This window comes from Danio rerio, chromosome 1, assembly GCF_049306965.1.
Source record: "Danio rerio strain Tuebingen ecotype United States chromosome 1, GRCz12tu, whole genome shotgun sequence".
NCBI lineage: Eukaryota > Metazoa > Chordata > Actinopteri > Cypriniformes > Danionidae > Danio > Danio rerio.
In genome coordinates, this window is record NC_133176.1 from 22,838,659 (window position 1) to 22,861,678 (window position 23,020).

Genomic DNA, 23,020 nt, shown 5'->3' on the forward strand with positions numbered 1-23,020 from the left:
GACCCTTGATTAATAAAGGGACTAAGATGAAAAATTGACCGTAGTGTATAAATGTGTGTGAATGTGAAAGCATATAGGTGTTTCCCAGTATTATGTTGTGGCTGGAAGGGCATTGTGTAAAACATATTCTGCAATAGTTGGTGGTTCATTCAGCTGTGGCAAACCCTGATAAATAACGTACTAAGCCGAAGGAAAATTAAAGAATTAATGAATTTAAAGCCTGTATTTATAGTGAATTAAAGGTATTCTTAAAGAGATAGTTCACCCAAAATTTAAAGTTTACTCATTCTCGAGTCAAGTGGTTCCATGCCTTAATAAATTGTCTTTTTCTATTGAACACAAAAAAAAGATATTTTGAAAAATGTTGGAAACCGATAAAAATTAGACTTCCATAGTAGAAAGTCAATGGTTACAGCTTTCCAACATTTTTCAAAATATCTTATTTTGTGTTGAACAGAAAAAATAAACCCCAACAGGTTTGTGACATTAAGATTTAGTAAATAATGAGAAAATTTTCAGTTTTGGGTGATCTATCCATTTAAGTCATGAATAAAGACAGGCCATTGAAACATTAGAAAAGTAATTCACACCAGAATTATGTTGAGAAGCATATGCAGTATTTTCTAACAATAATTCTGATTATTTTATGGGTTTACACACCTGTTCAGATGTTGTATTGTAAGACATTTGTCAGGTTTTTGTCCTCAACGATGGGCCATTGAATTATTTAGGAAAAATAATGCACACTCAAGGTAGTGAAGCAGCCATTGGAGTGGCCATTACCCCGATGTGCATTATTTTCTAATAACTCAATGGACCAGAGTCTATTATTCTGCTAATATGGTTACTACGCCTAAAGAGATTGTTGATGTTGTATTTTCAAAACATTTTCCATATTATTTGTCCTCAAACATCTCATGTGTGTGTTTCTGTTACATCTCATTCAAAGCATTCTGATATATATATATATATATATATATATATATATATATATATATATATATATATATATATATATATATATATATATATATATATATATATATATATATATATATATATATATAGTTTTTTTAGAAGCATTCAGCGTACTGATATGAAACTGATACAGTCAAACCTGCCTGGAACTACTTTAGCTCCGCATTTATCTGTAAAATAGAATGTTCAACTTCTCAATGTATTATAATGCATGCAAAATGCAAAACCTAATCAATAATCCTAACAATGGCAGGACACAATATCATTTTATCCACTTTAGTTACAATGGATTATATATACCATAGTTTCATGCCTTAAGTTTTCCTGGGTTTCATATCTTGATATTGCCCTCCGAAAACAAACAATCAATAAAAGAATCAAGATTCATTCATTTTACTTTCAGCTTAGTCCCTTTATTATTCTGGGGAATGAACCGCTAACTTATCCAGCATATGCTTTATGCAGCGGAAACATCCATACACACTTGTTCACACTCATACATGGACAATTTAGCCTACCTAATTTACTTATACAACATGTGTTTGGACTTGTGGGGGAAACCGAAGCACCCAGGGGAAAGCCACACAAACACAGGGAGAACATGCAAACTCCACATAGAAATGCCAACAGACCCAGCTAAGGCTCGAACCAGCAACCTTCTTGTTGTGAGGTGAACATGCTACCCACTGCGCCATCGTGCAGCACTAAGAGCCCAAAAAATCAAGTTAAAGTTTACAATTAAATTTTTGTAACTTTTTGATTTTATTTATTACTTAATTTTTTTTTTTTTAAAGATTTGTTGTTAGATTCCTTAGAATCAATTTAAATCTGTTAAAATCCAATCCCATTATATTTAATCAGTTAAAAGATATGAATATGGTGGAAAAAGACAGATCCATTTAGTTACATTTTATGAGATTGGTTTACTTTTGGGGGCAAAATTGATGCAGATCCATACTCCACACAATAAATTGATAAATTAATGAATTTATGACTTAATAAGACACATTTAAAACACATTAGATATTATTACATAAATCTTGTTCTGATTTGTTTAATTTATGATTAACTAACCCTTTAACTGCCTGCTCGACCAAATGGTTGACTATATTTTGACTATATTTTACTGGGAGGTTTACCTAACTTAACTAAACCCAATTGAGCCACCTCTACTGTCTGGTTGAAGTTGGAGTCAGAATTATTAGCCCCCCTTTGATTTTTTTTTCTTTTTTAAATATTTCCCAAATTATGTTTAAAAGAGCAAGGAAATTTTCACAGTATGTCTGATAATATTTTTTCTTCTGGAGAAAGTCTTATTTCTGTTATTTTGGCAAAAATAAAAACAGTTATAAAATTTTTTAAACACCATTTTAAGGTCAATATTACCAGCCCCTTTGAGCTATATTCTTTTTCAATATTCTACAGAACAAACCATCCTTATACAATAACTTGCCTAATTACCCTAACCTGCCTAGTTAACCTAATTAACCTAGTTTACGCCTTTAAATGTCACTTTAAGCTGTATAGAAGTTTATATAAAATAAATCAGTTATCAGAAATGAGTTATTAAAACTATTATGTGCTGAAATGTGTTAAAAAAATCTTCTCTCTGTTAAACAGAATTTGGCGAAAAACAGGGGGGCTAATAATTCAGGGGGGCTAATAACTCTGACTTCAACTGTATGTTATGTCAAAAAAATTCACTAGCTGTCAATAACAGCACTCGTCACAACATTGCTCCTACCATTAATGTCAAAAACAAGGAAATCACTCCTGACATGTAAATTGTTTTTGGTGAAAATTTGCAAGGTAAGCATATATTTTTCACATATTACCCTCTAAGAGCCCTAACTTTACAAAGTTATGTTACTTGGTGCCTTGGAAATTATTTAGTATGTTTGTAGAAATTAAAAAAAACATGCTCAACCAAATGGTTAATTTGTCACTTAACGGTAAAAGTAGAAAAGCAAAAAAAAAAATGTTATAACACATTATAACAACAGTACATGAATAATGATGTATTAATATAACAACTAAGCATTACTTATGATATGAACTAATGATGAGTTAATGCATGAGATAATCATCAACTAACTTTAACTACAACATGAGTGACATGAGTTCATGTGTGAATAACGGCTAGCTTAATTACTTGTTAGAACATGATTGTTTGTTAATTAATGTATTAATTACCAAAATTAGTTTATGCTTAATTTAACTATCATGATCTCATGATATGTTAATGTATAATTATGTCATGACTTTACTGGAAGGCGCACATCATCATTTATCCATTCTTAACTACTTATGAACTCCTTATACACATCCGTCTAGTGCGTTTACACTGACAAAAAATGTTTTGTCAACATCAACATGAACAAAAGTTCATGAGGAGTTAAGGATGAGTTAATGGTGATGTGCTCCTCCAAGTAAAGTCATGACATAATTATGCATTATTATGCAACTCATGTGTTCATGTTGGTTACATTTAGCTTAAACTTAAATGTTAATTGATACATTAATTAACATGTACTAACAAGTAGCTAAGGTAGCCATTTTTCATACATGAACTCAAGTTCATGATTAGTGCATGCCTTAACTTCATTAATTCATAATAAAGTAGTTTAGTTTACATATTCATACATCATTATTAATGTACTGTCATTGTAAAGTGCTCCCTTAAATGTTTTCATATCATGCATTTCTGCAGTCAGAATGGAATGTTCGCTGAGAAATATTAACTCCTGATCATTCACAGAATAAATATGACACAGCTTGTTATTTATTCATGAATATGCTGAGATAGTTTCTTAAATATATATTTTTATTGACACTTTTGGGATATTTTTTTGAGTAAATTTAATAAATTCTTAAAGTTCGTTAGTTCATTAGTAATTTTAAAAGTATGTAATCCAAATGAATGAAAACTTTATTTGCAATCAAAATGCATACATCTCATTTGTTACACCTAAATATTTTTATTTTTGTTTAGAGAGCTGAACAGCATCACATTATATTTTATGGTTTATTAAAGGGTAAAATGACAAAACCAATGACAAAATTTGTATTTAAAACATATAAAAAGCTTTTTGATGTGTTCATAATGTGGAAATACTTTAGTATGAAAACAAATTGCCATTTTTAAATCAATTTTAATCCTACCCATATCTTAATGAATTCCTCCAACAGCTAAATTACTAACCGTTGTGCATTATAATTCATCAGGTAAACTAATGTATTTCAGTCACTGTCACAAATCAAATTAAACATCATATTATACAGTCACATTGTGTTTTTATATCTATGAAATTGACAAAACTAGAGCTGTTCTTTGTGACCTCAGCCTTTAACCACCAAACGAGGAAGAAAAATGACCATAAAATTGGTCTGTATGATTCATGCACCATGCTTTTGGTGAGGAACAGACAGAAATGTAAGTAAATTATTCTCTGAAAATCTTGATCTCCATGGCAGCTCTCAAATCAACTGTTACGCCTGTGACTCCTCTGATGACGTCTAGGGTTTTACATCATGACATTAAGAGACATTCAAAGACCAAAGCATCTGCAACATGCGTCATACAGTTGGTGACATTTCTGATTAGCCATTTCTTAATCAATGAATGATGACTTCAGCACAAGGTCAGTCTAAACCTGTCAATCAAATATGAGGGACACGTCCACTTTTATGGATTAACAGAGATGGATTACTTTTCTATAAATCTCTATTTTTGTTTGACTGAGGAAATGATGGCATGAATGTAAATGATAAGAGATTTGAGCTTTCAGGTATACCTTGAAAATCATTTAATTGGAAAAATGGTAATAAAATAAATTTAAATATCATTATCATAAGTAAATAATGGCTGAATGGCAGGTAATTTTGTTTAACTACCACTAAAGTGTTGTCAATGTAGCTCACACATTTTTTTAGAATCATCGATTACTTTTTATTTATTCCAAATTACAAAGCAACAAAAAAAAAAAAAAAAAAAATACAATGGTAATAACTAGTCAATAGTAACCAAAACTGGTAACCATTCATTTATTCATTTTCCTTCGGCTTAGTCTCTGATTTATCAGAGGTTATGAACCGTCAACTATTCAGGCATGTTTTTTAATGCAGCGGAAGCCCTTTCGGAAGCCATTTTTGACAGCACTATCTACTGCACCACTGCATCGCCCCTGTAAATTACAACCTTTAACAATTCATATGATTTATATATGAGATTAGAATGCATGTTAGCAATGTGGTTTTATGTTTTAGAATAGAATTTTTAATGTTGTCAATAATATTTGTAAAGGAAACAGGCTCTATATGTGCCGTTTACATATATTTCAGTTAATATAGAAATTTTAAGTCGTCACTACATCATCACTACATCATTCATTCATAGTTCAGACATGAGTTATGTCATTGTTTGGGAAACCCACCACAAGCTGGGACTCAAGTCAGCGACCTTCTTGCTCTGAGACAACAGTGCTAACCACTTAGCTACTGTGCTGCCCAACTGGTAAACAGTGTTCTTTAATACATATCCTATTGTTTTCTGCATAAAGTTGAAAGTCTTTGAAATAATATAACTGTGGGAAAGTTTAACCCTTTATCAAAAAAAAAAAGTTAAACATAAAAAGTGTTTTGAGATGGATTATAGGTAATTGGATGTCAGTCTGATAGGGTATATTTACCTGGACATAGTAAATTTAAGACCAGTTTAAAATTATTTAAGACCTACAACGCATTATTTCAGTGAACTAAAGACTTTTTAAGCCGTAAAATTTAGTTTTTGAAATTTAAGACTATTTAACACCCTATTCAGGTTTATATAATAGTTCAAATAAAAGAACCATTTATTTAAATATACAATTAATATCAAAGTAAAAGAAAATAATTTTGCATTATTAATGCATCCTTGTAAATAAATATATTATTATCTATTAAAACATACAAACCAAAAAGGCCATGCATTATAACATCCATCTTTTTGAAATAGAAGCTTCAACAATGCAATGATTTATACAATGGCAACCATTGCAGCATTCTGGCATGTTGCATGTTTTGGTATCAGCTGTTTTGGACAAGCATAATTTTACAGCGACAAACACTCATTATGTTTGGCAAATTTGAGCTTAACCACTGTTGAAAAGAGGTGTCATATTTTTGCTCAGTTTTGGAAGCCGGCTTCGCAAGGCACACTCTGGAAGTATTGCCAAGTCCACTTGTTTATTGTATTTGTGCTTGGCTCATAACACGAAATGGTTTATGAAGTTGATAAAGTAGGCAGGTGCAGTTTGTGACATTTTGGTGTGTGGCTTCTTTCCAAGATAAAGTGTTTGCATTTAAATTTATTATGGGCTTGTCCTGTCGCTGTCAAGATGTATCTCTTCCCTGTGATTTCTGAATCATAGACTGAAAACAGACACAGCTGTAATGCATTTAAATGGTACACACAGCAAAATTATATGGTATGGTATGGTATGGTATGGTATGGTATGGTATGGTATGGTATGGTATGGTATGGTATTGTATGGTATGGTATGGTATGGTAGGGTATGGTATGGTATGGTATAGTATGGTATGGTATGATATAGAAGTGTATGGTATACTATGGTGCAAATGATATTCTTATGATAAAATTCATGTCATGCACACTGTGTCTCTAGAACCTTATTGGCTTGAGACTCAAGATTAATTCACTTCCATTGATTTTTAGCCATAAATAAACTCTTTATGCTCCTTGATGTTGCAAACTTGGATTTTCTTATTATATAATTTTTATGTATAGTCATGAACATACATGTTTCTAGGGGAAATAGTTTGACCGTTTATTACTGTTTGTTATTCCTAGTCATTTCTCCACAGGCAAGTCAATCAAAAGAGCTTCTCATTGCAGAATACATTTGGCTTTTTATGATTCTCTGATCTAAAATTAGAATATTTGTCAAAAAACATTATATAGTATGCATTAGCTGGCTTTTTACAAATGAAACAATGGCAGAAGCAGCCATTTAGAGATCTTTTTCAGTTAATGATGTCACAGAGTATATATATTTTTTATACATATTTAGTATTATGAGTGTCTTTGTATTTAGCAGGAAACTCATTCCAGTTATAATCTGTATTAGCTGTAATAGTTACTCTGCGAAAGGTGCTAATAATTCAACAAACCATTCATAAAGACAGTCATTGCTTCATTTCTAAATGAATCTGCAGTTTTGAATAAATATCTTGAATTAAATAACAGTCCCTTTTCATGTAAGTTTTATTTTACATGGCATGGTTTATAATTCTGAGGAAAATAAGGTTTCATTAAAAAATTAAGTAATTTAGCCTGAGAGAAGGACATTTTCTTTGATCCAACTCTCTGCCTTAACACCAGAACTACATTGTATAAAAGGCTGGGTTCAACACAATTGCTTTGTGTTTACATAACATAAATAAGTTTAGGTCAAGATGCATATGTGATCTGCCAAAATGCAAACCGTTTAGCATATCTTTGAAACACAGCCCCACCCCTACTGTCCAAAGCCACGCCTCCTAATATCATGAACGCACACCTTAAAGATGACAGTGACAACCCATTAGATCATGTCATTTGCCAGTGAGAATATTGTATCTAGCACGTTTTCATTAGTGTAGCAAGCAAAACTTGTCGTAATGTGCAATATTTCATCAATGCAAAGATGCACTCTCAGGTCTCACTCTCAAAGCTTTGTCCTATAGCCACTACTGTATGCTTAGTTTGGTCGGCGGGGTGCAGGAATTACACTTACTACTAAGCCATACTTAAAAGCAATTTCAGACTGAATATTCAAAGTAGTATGGTAAACAATATAGGGAGCGCGTCACAGGTTGCCATTGTTCAAAATGAACCAATGTAAATGTAAACAACTTGACCTTAGTAAAGCAGGCTGTGCGGAATAGCGCAATTTACTTATGTTTTGTTGTTAAAAGGCCATGAAACCCTCCTCTTTTAGTTCAAATCAACCTCAGAATTTATTTAAAAATGCTCTGAGATGGGTGTGGAGCTCTGCGGACAGAGGGAGGAATGGGAGTGGGTGGCAGAGCAAGGGAAACAGAGGGAAGCGACCAAATGTCAGTTGGCTCACAAAATGAGACACAAACCGAGAGGAGACCCATGATTTTATAGTTTACAAAGTTAAAATGCAATGAAATAATGTCATTTAATGGCCTGCTACATTTGTTATTCATAATTTACAATACACATAACCACAATTTGTTATATCATTATAAACATAATCATGTAAACCGTATAAATAAGAAAGGACTTCTCTCCTCCTCAATCCCCGGGTCTAAATGCAGACACAGTGGATAGCAGTGCAGCAGATCTCTTGCCTTGTCTATTCCAACCATTAACCCTGCTAGTAATCTGTATGATTTTAAACATAGGCGAACACATCAGCACGGATATAGGTAATGTGTCTAAAAGTCTGTCATTCTCCAATTCTCTTACAGCTCTCTCAACAAAAATGCTTGCTGGAAGCCAACAGCTTTGCTTTATTGGCCCTGACAGCTTCGTGGGAAAAAACATGCAACAAACCCAATGTATCATTGAAACAGACACATACGACCTGTGCCGTGCGCAGTCTTACTCAGTCATTGAGTCTGAAAGCTTGGCAGGTCAGCCTTGCCCTCACAAAGCACGTGCTCTCATGAATAATTAAGAAGCAGGGTCTTCTCATATAATAAGAAAACTCTGCAATGAATTATAATGAGAAACTGCTGCATTATTACTCCACTCGCAGATTCGCGCTATTTCACTGATTTTGATCCCACCCAAAAAATTATTTTAAACCTAGAAGATGAAATTAGCTGACAACATATCTAAATTATCCAGGTTTTCCCACAAGTAAAGCTGACAGGTTCTAACTTCGTCTTAACTGATGCTCAACACACACAAATCTATTAAAATAAAAAAGTACTCCAGGGTTTCTTGAACCTTTAAATTTAAATTTAAAAAATCTACATTATTATCATTATTATGAAATTGAAAATAGCCACATCAGTCACTCGCCAGAAGATTTCAGTGGCTGAACAATCTGTGCATAAAACCCATTCATAAAACAACACGATCTACATAAGCTTTGTGTGACTAAAATACTTTTAAAGCAGAACATTACCTGTCTAAAAGAAATACTTCAGCCATGGTGTCATCCTTCCTCCAGCGTGCAAAACTAACTCTAACATTGATTCAGGATTTTAAAGTTTTGATTCAGCATTTGTTTTTGCCACTGTCACTCACTCTCTCTCTCTCATGTGCACATGAATGCATGCACAAACAGCGGATTTGTGTGAACAAGTGCGCAGATGTACAAATCTATATTTGTTGACAGACGGTTTGAGCTACTTATCAGAATTATGGATATTGTCTGCCCAACAAATTTTAATTGGATGAACATTTTATTCTTACGCCTTACCCAGATTATGAAAATAAATATAAATAGATCCTTTACTTCAATCATTACTATTGGAATGTGAAGAGACTTTCAACCAGCACAACAAAAATGTTTTTGAAGACAATCACCTTCTGCACTTTTAACACAATTCATTTTTATACATTTAAGTGGATTGAACATAAAGCAATTAAGTTGTCCCCCAAAAAACTAAATAATTGTGTTGTTTCAGCTCATTTTAAAAAAGTAGTTTAAACAAACAGCAAACATCATTTTGCAAATTAGCAACTTTGTTGAAATAAATCCCATATAACTATAGTTTGCTGTAGTTCTGAGTATTACTACTTTGAATGTCCATGAAAAACATTGCTCTCCCGCTTGCTATTCAAAATGAGGTACGCATTTTAAGGGCGGTCTAGTAACTTGCACACAATTATAAGCTATATAACAATAAAACATAATATTTTTAGATGATGTAATGATGTTATCAAATATGACAACATACATTGAAAGCTTCATTTTACAATCTCAAAAGAAGCTTTAAATGTAAATACTGTAAGATGACAAGTTAAATTCAGCACAGTCTTATATGAACATCATTCTAGTAATAGTGGTAGCTCCATTATTAAAAGAGTTTGACACCCTTGCTGTTGAAAATGTGTAGAGTTTTGTAGATCTGACCTGATTTATTCAGGAGTTGCAAAATACAAGAGTCACTCCAGTAAATTACTGAGCTGTGTATGTACCAAACAGGATTTGTCAGGATTAAGTGGATTGACATCTGAATGTAACTGCAGTGTTTACCTGACCCAAGTGACCTTTCTCCCCCCCTCATCTCTCTGCTCTTACCTTCAGGTAACAGATGAAGATGAATGTGAGAGGCGTGATGTATTGCAGCACCAGCATGCCGGTGGTGTAGGTGAGTTTGATTTCTCTGGAGGGCCACTCCTCCACACACACCACTTTTCCCCGATACTGCTCCTGAAACACTGAAGGCAGCTGCTTGAGCGGGGCGTCTGTCACCCGGGAGAACAGTAGAAAAGGTGTAGCGGTGAGGACAGCCAGGGCCCAGGTCAAGCTGATGCCCAGGCAAGCGTGGTTCAGGCTGGGCCTCCATCCACGAGGGTGCAGGATGAGTTGGTGTCTCTCAATGGCGATAAGAACCAAGGAGAATATCGACACTGAGACGGAGCAGCACTGAACCAGGCTGTTGAGTTTACACATGACCGCACCGAAAACCCAATGGTCCATGAAGGTGTAGATGAAGGTGAAGGGCAGACACACCACTGCCATCAGCAAGTCTGAAACCGAGAGGTTTGCGATTAAGACATTTGTGACATTGTGAAGCTCCCGCTGGCGTGCGATCACAAGGATGAGAGCCAGGTTTCCAATGACACCCAGCAGTACAACAGCACTGTAGGCAACAGCCATGATAACAAACAAAGAGTGGCTGCCATAGCACTCGTCGCCATATGCAATCGCAGAGAGGTTCGTGATTGAACAATTCGATAAGTCCAGGGAACAGTTCAGAGCAGCGATTGGTGGAACTGGCGGAGAGAAGGCGGAGTCTGGCATTGTTCCGCCTCCTCTGTAGTCACAGGGGGTTAGTTTATATCAGGTGATCATAGACTCCTTCCTCTTAGGTAATGATTTTTCCATGTCTTTGTAATTCTGGTAACACACTGTTGGGATATAAGAAAACATTCCAATCAATACTCAAGAAAGACAAGACCGTCTCTACTGTCATCTTTGATTACCAACCAATCTAGTTATAAAAAAAATCAATAAATGTTCCCTTCGGATTTATTTAATAAAGAGTTATTTTAATCTTCTGGCATCACCTTTTCTGTTGACCCCAGGCTTGTTGACCTTCATTTCTGAGACTTATTATTACACTTTTAAAGGGCAAGTCACTTTAATCCAAATTTAATTGTGCGATAATCATCTAAGAGCATTCCACGGGCAGTTTAATAATATTAGAGAAAAAAAAATGATAATAACGTTCCAGATTTCTTTAAAAGCTTTAATTAAGCTTGCGTTGGTGTTCATAGAATCAGAGAGTTAATTAAGATTTTGGCATTTGATTTTTTTTTTTTTTTTTTTTTTTTAAATGAAGCCATCAAATGCTCCCAGCTGAGCTACTGGGAAATAATAATATGAATAAAGCCACTAGATTTTGGCCCATATACACAACTGCACACACACATGCATTTTCATATTTAATGGGGACTTTTTATAGACGTAATGGTTTTTATACTGTACAGACTGTACATTACATTCTGTAATCACCATCGGACCCCTAAACACAACCCCTTCTGCCTTTTTAGATTTTCAAAAAGCATCCTTCTGTATGATTTATTCCTTTATTGAGACAAAAATAAAATGTCCAACAAGGTCAAAAATGACTTGTATTACTATACTTGAATGGGGCTTCGTGCCCATAGGGAAATTCAGAACACATAAACACGCACACCACAGTATTTTTCACTCATTTTGTTTCTATAATTAGCTCATGATATATTCAGTCCTCAACACTGCATATTTGCATATTTATTAAGACAAACATTAATATGTTAATTAAGCCATCTGCAATAAAGAAAACTCATTTTGATTCAATAATGCAATAAAAAATTGAGACATTCCATTTTTTTAGTCTGAATCAAATATATTTAAAACATGATTATATAAACAGCATGTTAAAGGTGCATCTTTTACTTTAAAGGGCACCTATTTTACCCCTTTTCGAAGATTTAAGATGTGTTTCCAGAGTGTGTCTGTAAAGTTTCAGCTCAAAATACCCCTCAGATTATTTCTTATACCTTTCAGAATATTGGATTTGTGTGCTCTGAACACATTGTAGCTGTTTTGTGGCCTGTGCCTTTAATGCTAGTTTCCCCCGCCCACCGTTCCCACATGCCTGTTGGAGTGTGCCTCAATCTCCGACTGCATCAGATAAACAGCACAGTGACAGACATGAAGGAAGCAGATTTCATGAAACGTTTGTGAGAAATACTATAGTAAGAACTTTCCCAATGATTATTTTATGTATTTGTTGTGGAATTAATTCAAGCCTTCCTGCAACGACAAGTCACACACAATGTCGTTTCAAAGTTCATGCGCGCACACAGACACACATACTTTAACTTTGTTTTTGCACAGCAATTGTGACAAGATACATGTTAATATACACTGCTATTTGGGCATCTGTTATTTTCATGTACAAAATAAATGTGATTAAATGTCCACAAACAGGGATTCTTCTTTTATAATTGTACTGACTTGTGGCTGTGCTGATGAAGTAAAGACGTTGAAATCACTGTAATTCATTACAAAACATGCATTGTTTTAAAAATGTTTAAACTTGTAAAACTCATTCTTGATCACATTTGATGATGACTGATGATCACAGAGAGCTGAACAGATCTTTTAATCCCAGTTGCTTTGCGCACATCCTGTCTTGTTAATTAGATTATACGAGTTACTACGGAGACATGTTAATACACAGCTGTCAATCAATTCAGTGTGCAGGGAAACCGCACTCCTACGTCACATTGCGGTGGGCCTCAAAATGAGAGGGATTTGGATCCTACTTTTATAATCAGGAAATTAAAAAAAGAGACTTATTGTGTTTATATCACCCCAATATGACACTCTATACTTGCACACAGTTCTGTCCAAATAACTTACAAAAGATGATTTTCATCATAGGTGCCATTTAATATTTAAAATCATTTTCATGCAAAATATACAAATGTGATCATAGTTTTTTTTATTATACTTTAAAAGATTAAAAAAAATGCTTTGATTAGTACTTTGAATGATAGGGTCAAGGTAAGTATTTATTTATTTATTTATTTATTTATTTATCAATATCCCCATTAGCCACTACCAAGGTATACTCTATACATTACAGTATGTTGCCTTGCATTAGTTTTGAAACAGGAAGCAAAAAATTTCCTGATGATAAAGTTATGACTAGCATTACTCAACAAATGTTGACAGTACAATACATTTGGAGCTCTTGACAAAGAAATATTTCTTATGAAACACAACAGAGAAACAATTACCCTATCTTTCACCAATAACCAACCTAAAGCTTTATGCATTTACATAATAATAATCCTTCTATTGCAGTGTAAAATTTGTTGTGTCGCTCTATTCTGGACTAACTGTAATTTATCTTTATTTATCTCTATTTATCTATAATTTAATTCTTTACTTGATGTAATCGACCATACCTCTGAACAGTAATTAAGATAAGTGTAACACTTTTTTTTTCATTAGTATTCTTAAGTCACTTAATTTGATATTAAATGATTTGTCCTCTAACTATGGGCTCTAATGATCTAGGCACAAAGTCTAAAGCGCAGGGTGCAAAAGCATTAAAGGCGTGTCCGAATCCACGTTTGATATTTTAAAGACAGAAAAATAAGATCTGCGCTGCAGCGCATGGTCCAACCGGGTTATGCTTATTTTCTAAATAAGTTCTGGGTGTGTTTTGAGAATAAACCAATCAGAGTCTCATCTTCTGTTCCTTTTAAGAGTTGCGTCATGCCATAGTGCATTTGCCGGACTTTGTAAGTGGAAAAACTGAATGCTTCAATAGCGAGAAAATAGTTAAACAGACCATCTGCAGCACGAGGATAAAGAACGAGCCTCCATTCGGCCTTTACTTTCCCTTTCTCTCTTTTATGGATAAGGAAACGGTGTTGTACACACAGACATCCATTACCTACATAATTAATTTCGTTTGTCAAGTGCAAAGATTTGTTTCTAAAATATTTCAAAATTCATTTCTAATTTCCAGCAAACAAATAAATGAGCAATAATAACGAAGTGTGGTCAATATAGAGTTATATCCAAACACACGTCCTATTCTTATGCCCCAATACTTGACAAGTGGACAAATTTAAGCTTGTTTTTATTAAAACAAATAAAAATATGCATATAATAAACAATACTGCTAATAATAATAACAAATAACTGTCACGAATAAATTAAAAAAGCCCCCCGAGATGAAGAAGGCATGGAGGCAGTGGTTTTTATATTTATGTAGAAAATAATCATTTTTGCAATATTTTAATCCTTTAATTCTTTTGTAATTTATTTGAAAGGATATTCGTGTATTGCTGTAGATCCTGTGTGTTTTAAGCAATGTGTAAGCGAGGCACACAACTAAAGCGCTCTGTGCTGGACTTTCAGCCGGTCTGTTGCACTGTCTATTTTAGTTCCTCAAAATAGCAATGCGCCAACAATGTACCTTAACACAGGTCTTTTCTAAAAAAGAACACCCATGAGTCCACAAAGTGGCTCAAATGGATTAGCTATTTAAACAACGTGGCAGGAAATGGTAAAATTACGGTGGCTTTGGTCTGAAAATAGCAACACGTCAGGGCAAACACATCTTGTGCCTTAATGCACCGGGTGTATGGTGTAATGCCTTTAAATAGATGTATGAAAAAATTACCAGAACACATTCTAATACAGAAATTACTTAAGCTGTATAACCCTATTGTTGCTTTACCTATTGAAAACCCTTCTCATCTTTGAGCTAGTTATAAATATTGTAGTCGACATTAACCTAATGACCCTCTAATTCCCTAAATGTCTTTAATATATATTGTGAACACACATAAGACCTCCTAATTAGAAACAATTTGATTCACAGACATAAGCGCAGACACAGTTCAGACATAATCTCTCTATGAATGGTCTATATATCAGAGTCAGAAGCAGGTTGTCAAGGTAACAGAGGTGACAAAGCCTCCCGTTTTTAGGTCTCTGGTTCTTTCATCTCCTGCTTCCTCGTCTTCTCTAACAGCAGCCAAATTCTCCCCCTTCGAAACCAACCGCTTCATAATTCACCACGTTCAGGTATTGTAAACAAACCCAATGAATATGTATTCAGCGGAAACCTAACTGCAAGCCCAGCCGCGAATCTCTGAATAACCTTTCTTATTCATAGCAGGCCAATTCGTTTACAGTACAATAGTCTCCTGCACATGAACTGCAATGGGATCTGCAGACGGTGGCTAATCCCAGGAGACTGGGGCTAAATGGCAGGCCGTTCGCATGCTCCGTGCGGAATATTCCCTTGATAGTGCTGTTCTACAAAGTGACCTTAAGAGTAGAGTGGGCTACAAAGGGAATACGCGAGCATTTGAAGCGGGCACTTAAATTTCAAGATGGACTAGCAGTCATTCATTTGTCTTTGCATGCCTGTACAGTGAACATCTAATTAGGTGTACCGAGTATTAAAAATGCATTTCTGCTACAATTATATTGCGTAATTGTCTACCGAGAAGTGGCTCAATGTCATTTAGGACTGAAGGAATGTGCGAAGGTAATTAACCGTTATCGTATAAGAGTTTGTTTGATTTGGCTTATTTTTTATGGACTACATATGGCAAATGCCATGACAAATATTACACCCTACTGTTAATTGTTCCGGTGGATCCTCATTAATACTTAAACTGTGCATAATAGTCTCCTATCGCACTGACATTTACTTTTAATCATTTAGCAGACTCTTTTATTCAAAGCAGCTTACGAATGAGAGGCGATAAGGAGATAATAAGGTGATAAGGAGACGTTAAGATGAAGAAAGTTCTAAGATTGTTCAGGGAACGACACGCTAGAACAGAGATAAAAGTGAGAAGGTGCTTTTTTAAAGAGTCGAAGGCATTTGTTGGGTTGAATCGAGTGCTCATTGAAGAGCTGTCTTTAGATGTGTTTTTGTACGTTGAAAAACACTTGGCTGTTTGGGTATCTTGGGTATATGATGTGTGCATGAAGCGTATCTGGGTTATGTTTAAGATTTTGCTAGTCCTGCTTCAATAGAATTGATAATTTCTTGAATATCAACCTGACAGGTACTGTTAGATTTGGTATGGAATGGAAATGCATCCTATTTTTCAAAAGCATATCATATCTTTTTGGGAAATAAAAAACATTTCAACATCTTGCATAGTTTTAAATCAAAATGTCATAACTTTATATCAGTTTGATATCATATCCTTATAAATACCTTCCTTTCTCAAATAGCAACAATTAAATTAACCAACAATTAAGTCCCTGCCCTAAAATTTATTTTGGTGTTTTATTCAAAAAGATATGTGCTGGATCTGTTACGTTTGAACTTTACTGTAACCGAATTGGTATCATTTCTCTAGTGCAATGTAGACGTGTCAAAATTACTAATTGCCTCATCTTGTTTTTTTTTTTTTTATCTAATTGGGTGTCAATAATCCATATTCCTAAAAGTAAAGGTTGTTTTATGGAAACTGAATCATTTTTAACCAATTTTTAATTGCATAAAGAATCATTGAGTAAGGGCTCTTAAAAGAACCCTGTTATTCTAAACTTGAAAAACTTTTAAATAGACTTTAAACGTTTACATTTCAAATAGACTATTTACTTTATATACACAACATTTTGTGTAATGGTAAGGTTCCACACGTTTCATAGATTAAAAAGGTACTGTACCGAATAACTGATGCCAAAAGAATGTTTTTTTAAGAGAGACATTTTAGGTGCAAAAATGCCAATTGTGCATAATATAGCAAAGGAAAAGATAAACCAAAAATAATAATAAGTATTTTGTCATTATTTATTCATCTTCCATCTTTTCCAAACCTGTTTGAGTTTCTTAAGGAAGTCATAATGTTGAGAAAAAAAAAAAAAGAAAAAAAAAAAAAATATATATATATATATATATATATATATATATATATACACTGCCATTCACACACACACACACACACAGTATGGACAATTTAGCCTATTCAATTCACATATACCACGTCTTTAGATTTGTAGGGGAAACTGGAGCACTCAGAGGAAACCCACACAAACACAGGGAGAACATGCAAACTCCACATAGAAATGCTAACTGACCTAAATAAGGCACAAACCAGCGACCTTCTAGTTGTGAGGCGATCATGCTACCCACTGTGCCACCATGATGCCACTATGACTTTCTATAGTATTCACATTCACCAGTGTGTCTTGTTTTGTTTTCAATAGTACAAATAAATTCATTGTATATACTGTATATATTTACAACCTCTTGAGTATGAGTAAATGATAAAGTGTTAATTTTGGGTAAACTGTCACTTTAATGATCAACTGAATAATGGTTGTGTAAATATTATGTGAAAAAAAGTTGAGTAGATATTATTTCTAAAGTTTATTTCTCTGCACTCTTCTTTTTTTGTTTTGTTTTTGGCAGTAGCGATTCCATTAACCTTTCACATTCATAGACCTTTTCCATTGCACCATTCTTTACGGTATAGATTAAGTTTGGATTAGAATAATAGAAAAAAATGTTTTTTAAGAACCATTAACCTAAAGTTTTTTGGAAAATAATTTCTAATAATTTCTAAAATTATGGCAAAAATGCCCTTCAGGGTGGAGATGGAAAGAAGATGATTAAGTCATCTATGATTCTGCAGTGGCGCAGTTGGTAGTGCTGTTGCCTCACAGCAAGAGGGTTGCTGGTTCGAGCTTAGGCTGGGTCAGTTGGCTACTTTGTGTGGAGTTTGCATGTTCTCTCCGCGTTCACGTAGGTTTCCTACAGGTGTTTCGGTTTCCCTCACAAGTCCAAAGACATGCAGTACAGGTGAATTGTGTAGGCTAAAATTGTCCATGGTGTATGTGAGAATTAGAGAATTAGAATTAGAGAGTAAGAATGTTTCCCAGTGATGGGTTGCAGCTGGAATAATATTGTATTATATTATATTATTCCAGCTGTGACCCAACACTGGGAAACACTCTTACACTCTCATACACACACATACACAATGGGCAGTTTTAGCCTACACAATTTAATATAATATAATATAATATAATATAATATAATATAATATAATATAATATAATATAATATAATATAATATAATATAATTAGGATTTAAGATTAAATTAGCTTCTAAAATATTATTTAAATATACATTTATATTGTCCAATAAAAATGTTATATGAAATGTAATAAATTAAAAATAAATGTATATAAAAATATAAAGATTACGTTGAAAGATCAAAGTTCTCACAACAATTAATTTGACAATTAATTTATTTGACAACACCAGTACAAAATATTTATTGTCAACTGTTTCAAGCAGTAGACCAACATAAGTGGATTGAAAATTTTGTCATTATTAACTAACCCTTATGTTTTACATTCTGCATTCTGCTATTTTTATACCAGTCTAGGAAGGATTTTTCAACAGCTTTGCAAAGAACACTCAATGATGAGTCCCTTTTCCACCAACATCTAAGAGTTTTTTTTATTCACAAATGTTTTTTAAAACAATAAAAGTAGACTCCAATGCTTTTATTATGCTTTGTCCATTCATTAATTTTCCTTCAGCTTAGTCCCTTATTTGTCAAGGGGTCGCCACAGCGGAATGAACCACCAACTATTACAGCTTATGTTTTACGCAGCGGATGACCTTCCAGCCACCACCCAGTTCTAGGAAACACCTATACACTCTCATATTCACACACTATGGGCAATTGAGTTCATCCAATTGACCTATAGCGCTCTGAGGGAAACCGGAGCACCCGGAGAAAACTCAAACAAACATACAAACTCCACAGAAATGTCAACTGGCCCAGCTGGGACTCACATGAGCAACTTTCTTGTTGTAAGGCAATAGTGCCGCTCATCCATAAAATCCCTTGTGTAAATTGTAATTTGATGTAGACACCAAAATAGGACACTGAATTCTCTCACAGCATGTGAAAGAATACTTCTTTTAAGCAAGGTCATTTCAATTAAGCAGTTGATTTAGTAAGGAAATCAGACTAACAATTTAATCACAAATCAGTCACTCACTCAATCAATCAACTCTCTCTCTCTCAATAATCCACTTGCAGCTCAAGCTGACGAGAAGTTACCAGAAGGAAAAATCAGTGAATGATTACTGCCGTGGTCTGTTCCTCATGCAAAAAATTAAATAATAAAATAACCCTGATGTGACTCAGAAGAAGACCTTCTTAATGTTTATTTTTTTTCTTCTTTTGTGAGTCACTTTAAATAAAACATTCAGCTAAACGAATAAAGTTAAATGTCAATGAGACAAGAGACTTATTCTCACGGTTTACGTTTTAATGAGTCTCCAGTGGAACAGTCAGATCATTTGCCACATGTTGTCCAAATGTGGTCTTGTTATATTTATTACAGCATTATTCCAATATTTTATTCATTACAGAGGCTTCACTAGACAATAGAGTGTGATATTTGACAGTAGATTATTAATTTAATTGTCCATAACCACAAAGGGAATTTTCAAGCTTAAAAGTCATTGATGGTATAAACAGTTGCAGAATGAATGAATAAATAATTAATTAAAAAGCTGTTTAAAGATTGTTGGAATATCTCAGTCACACAGGCTTGGTATAACTTTAATAAGATAATGTTAACTATTACATAACGATTTTGTTGTGTATCAGAATCTTCGAATTATTGGTAGCTCAGAAATTCAATGGAATTAGACTCAGAGTTTAGTACTGACCAACTTTTTAAAAAGAATTGATTAACCATAAAATGAACACATTTATGATTATGCAATGAATCAGCAGTGGGTTTTTAATGCCATTGCCATGACAATATAATTAGGTCATCGACTGTGGTCTTTCTAGAGCCCCATGGAGAAACTCACATATGTGCCCAATGAATCGGACGTGAATGACATCTTTTTCAAACTTCCAAAAATAAACGAGTTTTAAATCTGTCAGCAAGATGCTCCCACACCTTGAGGCTTAAAAATAAGAGATGAAATTATACAAAGAAATGACATAACATCTTCTCCACCTAATAAAGTCATTGGGAACCATGGGAACCAGACAAGGTAGAGATCTGTACACACAAACAAAATAGGTGAAGATGAAAAAAACACTGTGACATCAACTGACAGGAGAGGAAGAAAAAAATCTTTCATTATGTAATACCTTAAATCTTTATAGTGTTCGAGTAGATTAGTAAAACCATAAGAAACCATAATATTGAAATCTATGAAACCCACTGTAAACTATGACGAAATCAGGTCTAACACACACACGCACCAAATATCCTTCAGGCTACAAAGAAGACACCAAATGAACTTTGATATTTTCAGTCTGCACCAGGAATTTATAGAGCGCCATAAAAGACAAATTCGCAGAGAATGACAGCAGTTACAATAATAATACGCGCGTGGTGTAGAAACACAACCTCGATAAGAAACAAAGAGATTTCCTTTGAGCCCACCAACACATTACGTTAATGTCTTCTCTCAACAATCCGACATGTGCCATTAAATCCTGAAGCGAAAGATAAGCCCATTCAGGGGAATCGTCTAGGTGTTCGCGTGGCATCTCCTCGCTGTCCTCTCGTTCCCAGGGGAGACAGTTTCGAGCTTTAGGATCAATTATTGCGCGTTATTAGCCTTCAAACTCCCGAGTTAAGTGCTTTCAATAAGTTTATCGAAAACAGGTCAAAGTCCTGCAGGTACTTTAGTCCTCACTGCATAATGATCCATTTCTTCGAGCCCATCAGCCGCGCTCGGTGTCGCGCGTTTGGGCGCGCAAAGTTTATTTCATAACGCATTATCCATTCATCCTAGATTTCAGTTTCCTTAAGACAAATACATGTTCAAAATGTTCATAATGTTCAAACCACGTCCTGACTGACAGAATGACAGCAACATATATAGAGGATTGTTGAATGGCATTTCGTGACTGGTTGTTCGTAAATAATGACATGATATTTTCGCGCGCGGAAAAGCAGAAATAATGAAGTGAAAAGCTCGTTCAGGAGACTTACCTGCTGTCGGTCAGAGCTGAAGGCACACGCGCGTCTCAATCAGTCTAAAGTGAGTGGCCGTGTGTGTTTGTGTGTGTGTGTGCAGCGCTGACTCTGAACTGACAGCTGGCTCCACTGCGCGTCTGCACAAGCGTTACTCACGCGGGGCTCCATGGCTGTCCGAAAGCAACCAAACGCAACCACTTCACTGCATGACGCGCTGATGCATTCAGAGAATGACACTGACTTATTCACGAGCTTCTGATCTTCGTTCGTTTATTCAGGGTAACTGCTCGACTTTATTACAGTCATAAGAAATATGAGGCTCTTGGAACTATTGGAATAAATAAAATAGGTGTATTTTTACACTTACAGTACACTGTAAAAAATGCAGAGTTCCACACAATTCCTTCATATTGTCCCAACACAAATTAATTAAGTTAACGTAACAAATGTCAGTGTATTGAGTTTAAAACAATTAAGTTGTCCAAAACAATTCTTAAGAATTTTGTTGTTTCAGCTCATTTTAAATAAGAAGTTTGTTGAAGTAGCAAAAAAATTTTTTATACGATTTCTATTGATGCATGGTTTTTTAGGATGGGAGATACAAGTATTTGAAAATCTGTAATCTAAGAGTTAAAAAAAATCTAAATACTGGAAAATTTGCATTAAAAGTTTTGATATATTAGGAAATGAACAACATGGAATATGATCTTTAAACCTAATATTCTAATGAATTTTTTTGGCGTAAAAGAAAATAATGTTGACCTATTTGATGTATTTTTAAATATAAATTTGTGCAATGGCAATACAACTGAAAAGTAAACGTTGGTTGTTTTTCTTTCTGTACATGAAGGTATTATGAAGTCTTTAACATTCACAACCACTTATCATGCCACGAAACGTTATTCATAGTGGAGAAATTACTTTTAAGATTATTAAAATGCTCCCTATACAAAGGAAAATCTACACTGAAAGTAAAAACAGAAAGTAAAGCTTTTCTTTTGGTTCACAGCTTTACTGAAAAGTTCTTTTGGAAACCCAAAAGGGTTCTTTCAGCATCTTAGAGAAATCACTTTTTTTTTTGGAACCTTTATTTTTAAGAGTTATATAGGGAAATATAGGAGAGGTTAGGACTAGTTGTCACACTTCAATATTAAAAAAAACTAAATGCACATAATATTCCATAATAATGTATTTGAACTTTTGTAAAGAATGAACTAAACTGAAAGGTCATTGATCTGATTTGAGCTTATTTAGCAAAACATGGGGTAATACTTTATTTTGATGGTCCATAATATAATAACAATGTCTGTATAAACAGACATTTAACTGACTATAAGGCACTTTACATTTATACATGTCAACTTAACCCGAACCCCCAACCGAACCATCGACTTATAATCTAATGAGAGTTAGTTGGCATCTAGATGCAATGTAACTTACATTCAACAAAGGAACCATCAAAATAAAGTGTGACTGAACATGATTTTGGCTATATTGTTTTATTTGTCACACTCCTACAGTATTTAATATCAATGCTGCTTTGAATCTATCTCAGTCATTTAATGCACTATAAAAAGGTGACAAATTGACATGAATGTTAGTTTAATTAATAGTTCAAAGCTTATTTAAATGATAATATGCCCTCCAAACAACTATTTATTAAAATATTTTTGTAAATGCTGCAAGGTAAACAAGGTAATAAATCAATAAAGTAATACATCACTCTGGCATATAGTCAATTATAATAATAGATTTTAACTGAAAGGTTGAATTTTGTTCTCAGGACAAAGCCATTTGTCATAAATGTCAGGTCAGGGTTCTTGCATTCATTTTAAAT

The 23,020-nt window shown here is 34.1% G+C and overlaps 1 protein-coding gene across 4 annotated transcripts in view; it reads right to left on the reverse strand.

Moving 5' to 3' along the window:
* The window catches only part of npy1r (neuropeptide Y receptor Y1), a 57,035-nt gene extending 35,737 nt beyond the window's left edge, over positions 1-21,298 (reverse strand). For 2 of the 4 annotated variants that reach the window (XR_012403408.1, XM_005170925.5), the window contains exons 1-2: positions 21,199-21,298; positions 10,242-11,074 (exon numbers count right to left, since the gene is read on the reverse strand). Coding sequence is in view for 3 of the 4 variants with exons in the window: in XM_005170925.5 (XP_005170982.1) it covers positions 10,242-10,967 (726 nt within the window). In the remaining variant the exon portion in view is untranslated. 4 annotated transcript variants of the gene reach the window in all.
* Between the last annotated feature and the right edge of the window lie 1,722 nt (positions 21,299-23,020).